Genomic DNA, 10759 nt, shown 5'->3' on the forward strand with positions numbered 1-10759 from the left:
GGGATGGACCATCACACAGGGGGAACGGGTACTGTGGTCAGACGAATCGGTATTCCAGGACTTTTTTGGAAGAAATGGACGCCACGGGCTCTGCGGAGGAAAAGGACCATCCAGACTGTTAGCAGGAACAAGTCCAACAGCCAGGGTGCGTCATGGTATGGCGTTGGGTCAGTGCCCTTGGCAAAGGTAACTTACACTTCTGTGATGGAGCATTAATGCAGAAAAGTCCACTGAGATTTTGGAGCAACATCTGCTGCCTTCAAGACGACGTCTTTTCCAGGGAGATTTCAACAAGACGACACAAAACCACATTCTGCTCACAGTATAAAGGCGTGGCTGTGGAAGAAGAGGGCGTGTCCCCTCTGTCCCCAATCGAGAATATGTGGAGAATTTAGAAATGAATAATAAGACAGTGACGACCCCGAACTGCTTCACACCTTAAGACCTGTTTACAGGAAGAACGGGACAAAAACAACACCTGAAACACTTCATCACTTGGAGTCTTCAGTCCATAAACAGCTTTTAAGTGTTGAGAGAAGGAACGGGAACATTATAAAGTGGGAAATGATTTACTGTAACAACTTTTTTTTAAATGTGTTGCAAGAATCAAAATTGAAATAAGTGTTTATTTTGGAAAATAAATAAAATTCATGCAGTAAAATATCAAATAATGTGCTGTTGTATTATTTTGAGTGTAATACAGGTCACAGATTCTTTACAAATCACTGTTATCAGTTTCAGTTTTCAATTTCAACACACCATCCTAACTTTTTCTGATTTGGGGGGTGTATAATCTTTTGCAGCTGTGTATAGAAATCATGGAAATTGACTGAAAAAAAATGTGAGTTACTGCAAAATACTTCAAAAATGCTTTCACTGCAAGAAAATTGGCCTGGTTTCTTATTGATCATGCAACATCTCCAACTTTTCTCCTGTTTCACTTTCCTGCAGGATACGGGAACATCGCTCCAAGGACAGAGGGAGGGAAAACTTTCTGCATTCTGTATGCCATATTTGGCATCCCACTCTTCGGCTTCCTGCTGGCTGGAGTTGGAGATCAGCTTGGCACCATCTTTGTAAAGACCATCGCCAAAGTGGAGAAGATGTTCAGGGTAATAATAATAATAATAATAATAATAATAATAATAATAATAGGCTCTTTGAATTGATTCTATGAAATGGTTCTTTAAAATGATTCATGAATCAGCTCTTTAAATTGGCTCTTTGAATCAGTTCTTGGAGTGAATCAAAAAGAATTAAAAAGATCGAAACCTATTTGATATATGAAAAAGAGAAAATAATAGGATGAGGCGTGAGTAATGCAGTAAGTCAATATATCTGAGAAAATTAATCATCGTAAAAGTCACATGATTTTAATAATATAATAAAATAAAAGACAAAGAAATGTAAAGTAGAAATATTTCTAAAATCATACAGTACAGTAATAACCCACTGCTACTTCATTACTACACACAATTAAAAAACAGATGTGCATAATGAAGCATGTTTCTCTTCAATTAAAACTGTCATGAATTTTAACTTTTAAAAGTAGACGGCCTTTCGATTTCATAAACTCGGTGAAATTTAGTTCCGTCTGAAATGTGGTGATTGTGATATCTGTTTATTTCTGTAATATCTCACAAAATCTCAGGCCATTCTGTGGCTGGGAAGTTATTTAATTTGAGGGGATTAAAGCAAATAATGTGCATGAAATCGCTCGCTTGGCGCAGTCAAGCAGACAGAGGAAGTTCGTGTGCGCATGCGCAGGTTTACCTTCTTCTTCTTTTGGGTTTTACGGCAGCTGGCATCCACAGTGTCGCATTACTGCCATCTACAGGTTTCCCTTTGAGCGTGCACTGACAGTTCCATCATTCTGTCGCTAAACGAACAGCTGATCACACCGAGGTGCTCGCTGAGCGCCAATATTTATTAGTTTGGTCCTGCGTTTCCTTTCCTTCGTATAGAACATAACGTCTTTTCTTCTCGCTTTCTTTCCGTTACTGTAGTCGCTCTTTCACGTTTCATTCACACACGCACGTCCTCCATTTTTCTCTCCTGTTTCAAATTTGTATCCCACAATGCCTTGCGTGAACGGGGAAAGCCCACCATATGATACGTGACGTAGTATCTAGAATTGAGTCATGGTGAAGCAGGAAAAAATAGCGGAGAATTTAGGGACACGTGGAGATAAATTCATTAATTGTCCTATTAAAAAAAAACTAATAAAATTGGAAGTCTGTGATTCAAATTCAGTAGCTTTCAGTCACTAAACAAAATTAATTGGGTGTCGGGAAAATTCTTTTTATGACCTACACTTGAAAAATCTGAAAGGCAGGACAGCTTTAATGCATCTCTTAAGGCCAATTTATGCTGACAACGCAGTCCTCGCAGACGGTGTCGCAGATAGCGTCTGCGTAGCCCCCCCCACCTTCACAGACGCTCTGCGCGCACCTCCCAAAAATTGTGACCACCGCAGAAGCCTCGCAGACAGCGTTGCAGACAAGAGGGCTCTGATTGGTCCACTCTACATCCGCTGTACACGCACTTCCGCTTCCCTACTTTCCCGGTTTAGTTTGTTTTCACGACCGCCATTTTTAAAAACACGAGCGAAGATGGAGCAGCACGAAGAGCGGTTGATCGAGGAAGTGAGGAAGTACGTACATCTATACGACTCCAGTTCTAGTCATTATAAGTAACCGGAGGATAAACACTCCACTAACCACACCCACCAACTACTCCTAGTGATTTCGCGACTTCGCGCCCCCTTGCGTTGTGGCGGTGAATAACATCGCGCACGCCTATTACTCCCCGCTCAACGATAAATTACAACTGTCTGCGAAAAGCTATCTGCGAAAGCCTTGTTGCAAGAGCATGCAGAGGCCTTTAGTTGTAAAATCACCTGAGCATCATGTCTGGACCAGAACTATGCCTTTAATAAACAGCTCATTTCCTGTGGCGACCCTGAGCTGAGCATGTAAATCCTTCAGCATCATTAACAAGGTTAAATGGGTCATTTGGACAGGAACAGTGTGAAATGGCTCATTATTAGGATTAATTAGGCTTCATTAGGACAAAGCTTCACCTTCACAGTCATGAAATGTCACAATCTAGGCAATGTCATTAAATTTATTCTACAGTTCATCATCACTCACTTATCATGTCCCTGATGGCAAGACAGATGTCACACTCAGTCTCACGCCATCTCTGTGAAGATCACGTCCATTATTAATCCCTTAAAGTCAGTTAATGATTTTAGTTATTATTCTAAAAGTGTTAATACATTACAGATTTTATTTTTATTCATCCAGACTGCACAAAAATTTTTAATAGCAACTAGGAGAAAGCATTACCGGTAAACTGTTTCCTGTTTTTACTCTTCCCAGTGTTCGAGCTGTTATGTCCATGTTATGTCCCAGTGTTGGGAAAGGCGTTTTAATATGATGAGAGACGAGTTGTGTTACATGTCAGTCGAGATGACGTTCCTCTAAACCTCAGCAGCACAGATTAGCTGTGAATATAGTAGATATAAAATACTTAATGTTTCACATTCTGGCATTCAGCTGTCTGGGTTCAGGGTAAGTTTTATTCCTCCATCTGTCCATGACACAGTAAACACTTCCAGGCGTACATCACAGACTTTCATCTGAATCTGTCGTCCATTTTTTTCATTTCATTTATTTATTATACAGGAAAAGATTAAAAGTAACATTTCAGTTCCAGGCAACACGGTGGTGTAGTGGTTAGCGCTGTCGCCTCACAGCAAGAAGGTCTGGGTTCGAGCCCCGTGGCCGGCGAGGGCCTTTCTGTGTGGAGTTTGCATGTTCTCCCCGTGTCCGCGTGGGTTTCCTCCGGGTGCTCCGGTTTCCCCCACAGTCCAAAGACATGCAGGTTAGGTTAACTGGTGACTCTAAATTGAGCGTAGGTGTGAATGTGAGTGTGAATGGTTGTCTGTGTCTATGTGTCAGCCCTGTGATGACCTGGCGACTTGTCCAGGGTGAACCCCGCCTTTCGCCCGTAGTCAGCTGGGATAGGCTCCAGCTCGCCTGCGACCCTGTAGAACAGGATAAAGCGGCTACAGATAATGAGATGAGATGACATTTCAGTTCCAGTTCAATGGGCTGGACTCGGTGAAAACTGGTTTCCAGCAGCAGGTTCCTGTTCTGCAGCACATAAAAGACAAAAATCACATCACAATTTCCTCATATAAATTTTCATGGCCTGTGTGTGAACAGACAGAGAGAAACAGAGAGATAGAGGAGAGAGAGAGAGAGAGAGAGAGGAACTACATGTTAATGTCTACACTAATACGCCTTTTTTTTTTTCCTCTGCCACCAGAACAAGAATAATCAAATCAGCCAGACGAAAATCCGCGTGGCCTCAACATTACTCTTCATCCTCGCTGGCTGCATCGTCTTCGTCACAATTCCTGCAGTTATTTTCAAAGAAATTGAAGAATGGACGGCGCTTGATGCAATTTATTTTGTTGTTATCACACTAACGACCGTTGGCATTGGGGACTATGTTGCAGGTATTACAGAATATTCAGAGCGCTTCTCTTTCATAGGTTACGTTAAAACACAATTTTTTAATCAAATAATAAAAGAAGTTATCTTCTTGTCAACCAGAATCCATTTTTACTTCTGTTCCTTCTCTGCTTTACCCACACCTTAAGACTCCCTGACCCCTTTAAAAAGTCTTTTAGTGTTTAGTATTCTTGTTATTTCTTATAATGCACTCATGTAAAATGAATAGGACCGGGCCTAAAATGGAGCCCTGAGGTACTCCACAGGTGCTCCAAAAGAAAAAGGAAGTTCAATGCTTATGTAAAAAATCCAAAACACTTTGATGTAGTATCCTACACATCCTTTGTTTGAGATGATAGCATGAGTAGCATAAATATTAGTCACAGATTTATACACCATGATGGATCTGAATTGGAAAATGTATCAGATGTTGCAGAACTTTATAATGCCATCCGACTGTGGACTGATGCACACTTGATCTCATATTGATTTTGCTTTACTTATGTTTCCAAACTGAAAGAAACCACTTCAGTGTAACCAATCCCACAATTATCGGACACTTTTTCGTGGTAATGAGATTTGACAGTTTATTTACTGCCACTGTAGCACAAGTCTCTGTTGGGGACATTTACTCTGCTGATATACACCTGGTTTATTCAGCTGATTTTTATTAGTCAGAAAACCTTTATGTACAGTATATCTGACTGGACCTGATATCAACTTTCTTATGCAGTATACTGTGTGTCCCTATTATTTTCAGCCAATAAGAACACAACCTTTTGTCCTTACACTAGTTCTCAGACTAACATATCACACTGATGGACCTTGCAGGAGGAAACAGGTCAAAAGAGTACTATAACTGGTACAAGCCACTGGTTTGGTTCTGGATCCTGGTTGGTCTGGCGTACTTCGCTGCTGTACTGAGTATGATCGGCGACTGGCTACGAGTCCTGTCCAAAAAGACAAAAGAGGAGGTAAGAAATCTGTACGAGTCAAACTGTTGCATTGAAGAATGATCATAAAAGTTGAGGAACGATACAAATCTTTTTTAACCAAATGGAAAATTCCCTCAAGTTAGTTATTTAGATTTGATAACAATTCACTGGGTAGTAGAGAGGCATCTCTGGCTGCCTCTCACACTTTCTCTTACTTCCTGAAGATGGCAGGTCAACATTTTACAAACGATTACTTCAAATGACTCCTCAGACCAATCCTGTGGTCCGACATTCCTTCAGTTCCCAATTCACAAATTTTATTCTCGCCTGCAATCAGTTCCTGTTGACTGCATTTGTAACCGACTGCTTAACACACACCAACTCTCCTCCCTTTTAAAGGGCATCATTACCTGTCTGTGAAGGTTCTCAGTCATCCAGGTCATCGTAAACTGTAGGTGCCAAAGAAGGCAATTGGACTTGCTTGAAATTCTTGAAGACGTTTCACCTCTCATCCGAAAGGTTTCTTCAGTTCTGTCTGACTAGTAGTGAGTTCCAGGCGTTTATCCTCTAGTGGACCAAAAGCAAACCTAAGGGGAGTCATTGAGGTCACATGGGTCACTGACCCTCTCAGTCATCCTGTTGGTGTTAGGATCACTGGGGGCCAGGTGTGAACGATGTTAGCAGCCTAGAGAGTCATTAGGGTGATCTGTGGGTCGTTGGCTCATTCTGCCATCATGCGAGTCATTGAAGTCAGCTTGGTGTGGATGTGTATTCAGTATTCTGGGAATGTTCGCATTTTAGCCAGAGAAGACCAGTGGTTTGAAAGAGGAGTAAAAGAAGCCATCATCAACCTGGAATGACCATCACTGAACAGACACCACTTATCAGCCACCTACAATGCAATCCTTGGCACACTTCCCAGAACACTGAATACACATCCACACCAAGACTCAGGCCCTGTCCACACGGCAACGGATTCAGGTGACTCCGATACAATTGCTTATCGTTTAGGCCTGGTGTCCACACGGCACCAGCGTTTTGGGTGCCCAAAACGCAATCTTTTTGAGAACGAGTTCCAGAGTGGAAAGATCTGGCAACGTTGCCATTGCGAAGTCGTCTGGATGAGTAGAACGGATTTGTTTACGATGACGTCACAACCACATGACTGAGTGCTTCACACCGGGTAGAAGTGTAACGAACTCGATGCGAGTTGTCAACAAATCCTATAACTTGGTTCATGAAACGCGCTTACAAAATATTTTCACTGTGAATATTTATTGTGTAATGGTGCAAAGTGAGAGAGAGAGAGAGAGAGAGAGAGAGAGAGAGAGAGAGAATAACCCTTAGGGCAGAGTCAATCCCACCAGCAAAAATAGGGAAAAAAAGGAGTGATCTCACCTCTTCAGATGATGGTTTAAGTCCGACAATACATTCCTCAAAAAGGGCGTAAAAGAACAAAGTAATCCATCAACGTGTAGTATTCAATTTATTCCGGACCATTAAAGACGCCGCCTTCCGCGTAGAATCATACGTCATCCTCGCCGCCATATTGGATAGGTCAAAGCGGAGAATAAAGATTAGCTGCGTTTAACTGTACCAACAGGTTTACCGTCCAAACGAGATCACATGGGATTACCTTTCACAGGTGAGACTGGAAAAATACTTTTCATTGTATTTGGTCATTATAATGTAATTTTACAAACAGATTTTCCTGACTTTGTGGCTAATATGAAGTCTCGCGCATAATAGTTTATGCGCATGCGTCCTTACTTCTTCTATTGTTCTGGTGTCTCCGAAGGGACCGTCTTACAGCGCCCCTAGAGGTGTGGCATGTGTATTGCATCGTTTTCAGCAAGCGTTGCGTTGCCATATGGACCTGATATTTTACTGATCATTGCCCATTTGGACGCGATATATTTTTAAATAACATCTCGTTGCCGTTGTCGTGTGGATGTAGCCTCAGCTGACTTCAATTAGTCACATGATGGCAGAGAGAGCCAACGACCCACTTTAATGACCCTCTAGGCTGCTAATACCATTCAAACCCAGCCTCCAGTGACCCTAACAATCTACAGGATGACTGGGAGGGTCAGTGACCTCAACGACTCTCTTTAGGGTTGCGTTTGGTCCACTCGAGGATAAAAACCTGTAACTCACCACTAGTCAGACAGAACTGAGGCCAAGTTTACATTAGACCGTATCTGTCTCATTTTCTTCGCGGATGCACTGTCCGTTTACATTAAACCGCCTGGAAATGCTGGGAAACGGGAATCCGCCAGCGTCCACGTATTCAATCCAGATCGTGTCAGCTCCGGTGCTGTGTAAACATTCAGAATACGCGGATACGCTGTGCTGAGCTCTAGCTGGCATCGTCATTGGACAACGTCACTGTGACATCCACCTTCCTGATTCGCTGGTGTTGGTCATGTGACGCGACTGCTGAAAAACGGTGCGGACTTCCGCCTTGTATCACCTTTCATTAAAGAGTATAAAAGTATGAAAATACTGCAAATACTGATGCAAATACTGCCCATTGTGTAGTTATGATTGTCTTTAGGCTTGCCATCCTTCCACTTGCAAGTGGTAAGTGATCTGCGCTGGGATCACACACACAGCGGCTCAGTCCCGAATCACAGCTTGTGCACTTCACTCGCGCGCTGTGTGAGCTGCGCAGGGCCGGAGTGCGCACCCTCCAGAGGGCACTCGCTGTGCAGGGCGGAGTGATTTGGAGCGCAGGATGCCTACGGAGCCGAGCGTATCCGTGTATTGGTGTTGCTGTGTGCACGCGAATCGTTTTAAAAACGTTAATCTGATGATCCGCTGATACGGTCTAATGTAAACATGGGCTGAAGAAGCCTTTCGGATGAGAGGTGAAACATCTTCAAGGATTTCAAGCAAGTCCAGTTGCCTACTTTAACACCTTTGGCATAATTACCTGTGTCCTGGTTGAAGGGGTAATCTTATTTGTCTTAATTCATGGATTTGTTTTGGAATGTCTTTCTTTCAGGTCGTTAATATGAAACAACATTAAATTGGTGTGTAATTTAAATAAATAAATAAATAAATAAATAAATAAGCGATTTAAACTTGACAATGTAATCTGTAGATAAGCTCACAGTCAACACTTACACCCTCTGAAGCCCATCAATCCAGGATCACGTTAGTGAGTCTCCGTATATGAAAATCTACACAGTCAATTGGTACCATCATTTTTTTGAACAAACCAGATATTCATCAACACCACATTTCATGTGTTAATGTTCCTGTCAGATATTGTATCTACTTTGATAAACAAGGTCCAGGGTTATTCATCATACACAGCAGCGTTTAGATTTTAAAACAGTGTGACTGAAACATTTGTTCTTTTGTTGCATCTCATTGCTAATCAATAAAAACAATACTGATGGAAATAGATCCACAAAAACTCTCCCCATGCTCCAGCATCCTCCTGAGAATAAAAATAAAAGATGAAGAGACAGAAGGTTTACAAAGTGTTTATTTGTCTTCTCAGGTTGGTGAGTTCAAAGCTCATGCTGCTGAATGGAAAGCAAATGTTCGGGCTGAATTCAGAGAAACAAGGCGTCGCCTGAGTGTGGAGGTTCATGACAAACTCCAACGTGCCGCTACGATTCGCAACATGGAGCGTCGTCAGCTTGGATTGGACCAACGTGCTCAATCGCTTGACATCTTATCTCATCCTAACGAGCGACGAGTCGCAAACTTCAACATCCTGGATGCGGCGACTAATTTCAAGACATCTTCACAGGAGAGCATCAACACAAAGCTAAACGACAACGTCTTCAACCGATTCGGCTCTGTGAGCAAACTGGCCAAACGAGCCAAGAACAAGGAACTGAAGAAGAACATCCCAGGAGATGGACGGAAAACCAGCAGTGAGGAGAAGAAAGAAATGGAGGAGGAAGAGTTAGAGAAGGAGGTCAACACCAGCCTGTCAGATCTGCCGTTGTTCGTTGAGAGCCCGAAATCACAGAACGGATTCGTGATGGTGCCAGCAAAGACCAAAGAAGAAGAAGAGGAAGAATTAGAAGAGGAGAAGGAAAACAAATTTGAGCAGTTTCATGTAGAAATGAACGTCTAGTTGGGAGAAATCATCTTTCTTGAAAATAAAAGTGCCTTATTTCTCATTGATGCTGATGGGAAAATTCTAACATCCCATTTTAATGTTGGTGAAACTTTTCACTGTGTCCTGATAACTTGATTTAAAAAAAAATCATCCGACAGACCAGTAAAAGGAAAACAGTTTCTGAAAAAGGATGCTAGCAAAGTTTCAGCAAGTGAACTGTAGCGAAATAAAATGACATTTATGGTACTGGCCTGAAAGACTGAATGTTGATACTGAACTCTTTCCACAATCAACTTGAAGATACGAAAATAAAATAAATTCAAAGTGCTGATGAAGATAAAGGAAGAAAACTATTTAATGCAACAGAAAACGAAATACACGATGTACTTTAGGCATGTGCTGATATAAAAATTTAAATTGTGATAACTCCTTGACTTTTTATCATAGTGAAGGATGTTATCACGTTATTAAATATTGGATATATTCCATATCGGGCGTGGTGTCATCTTATGTCAAATGTCACTTTCAGTGTGCTGCTGGTCACTTGGCTGTTTATCGGATGATGTGAAAGCAGATCTAGAACTTGCGGTACTTGTTTTTCTGGTTCTGTACACAGCAAGGCTAATGTTCACTCAGTAATGTTGCTCGCTGGTTAGTGCAGTGAGTTTCTGCTCAGCAAACAACATGCTTTATAAATGGTGAGGATATGTTCCATTAAGCAGTAATTTTGACCGCAGAATGACTTTTAGCAAAGTACAACCACAAATAAGCATAACTTTACATCTCATCTCATTATCTGTAGCTGCTTTATCCTGTTCTACAGGGTCGCAGGCGAGCTGGATCCTATCCCAGCTGACTACGGGCGAAAGGCGGGGTTCACCCTGGACAAGTCGCCAGGTCATCACAGGGCTGACACATAGACACAGACAACCATTCACACTCACATTCACACCTACGCTCAATTTAGAGTCACCAGTTAACCTAACCTGCATGTCTTTGGACTGTGGGGGAAACCGGAGCACCCGGAGGAAACCCACACGGACACGGGGAGAACATGCAAACTCCACACAGAAAGGCCCTCGCCGGCCACGGGGCTCGAACCCAGACCTTCTTGCTGTGAGGCGACAGCGCTAACCACTACACCACCGTGCTGCCCTCAACTTTACATACATTTATAAATGATCGCTTGCATGACCATGTTTGCTGAAACCTTTCTA

The 10759-nt window shown here is 42.3% G+C and overlaps 1 protein-coding gene across 1 annotated transcript in view; it reads left to right on the forward strand.

Moving 5' to 3' along the window:
* Nucleotides 1-9557, forward strand: part of kcnk10a (potassium channel, subfamily K, member 10a) — a 48656-nt gene extending 39099 nt beyond the window's left edge. Inside the window, exons 4-7 of the mRNA XM_060915596.1 lie at nucleotides 952-1112; nucleotides 4336-4528; nucleotides 5355-5497; nucleotides 8970-9557. Coding sequence (XP_060771579.1) covers nucleotides 952-1112; nucleotides 4336-4528; nucleotides 5355-5497; nucleotides 8970-9557 — 1085 coding nt within the window. The remainder of the gene's footprint in view (nucleotides 1-951; nucleotides 1113-4335; nucleotides 4529-5354; nucleotides 5498-8969) is intronic.
* The last annotated feature ends 1202 nt before the right edge of the window (nucleotides 9558-10759 follow it).

Source organism: Neoarius graeffei, chromosome 3, assembly GCF_027579695.1.
Source record: "Neoarius graeffei isolate fNeoGra1 chromosome 3, fNeoGra1.pri, whole genome shotgun sequence".
NCBI lineage: Eukaryota > Metazoa > Chordata > Actinopteri > Siluriformes > Ariidae > Neoarius > Neoarius graeffei.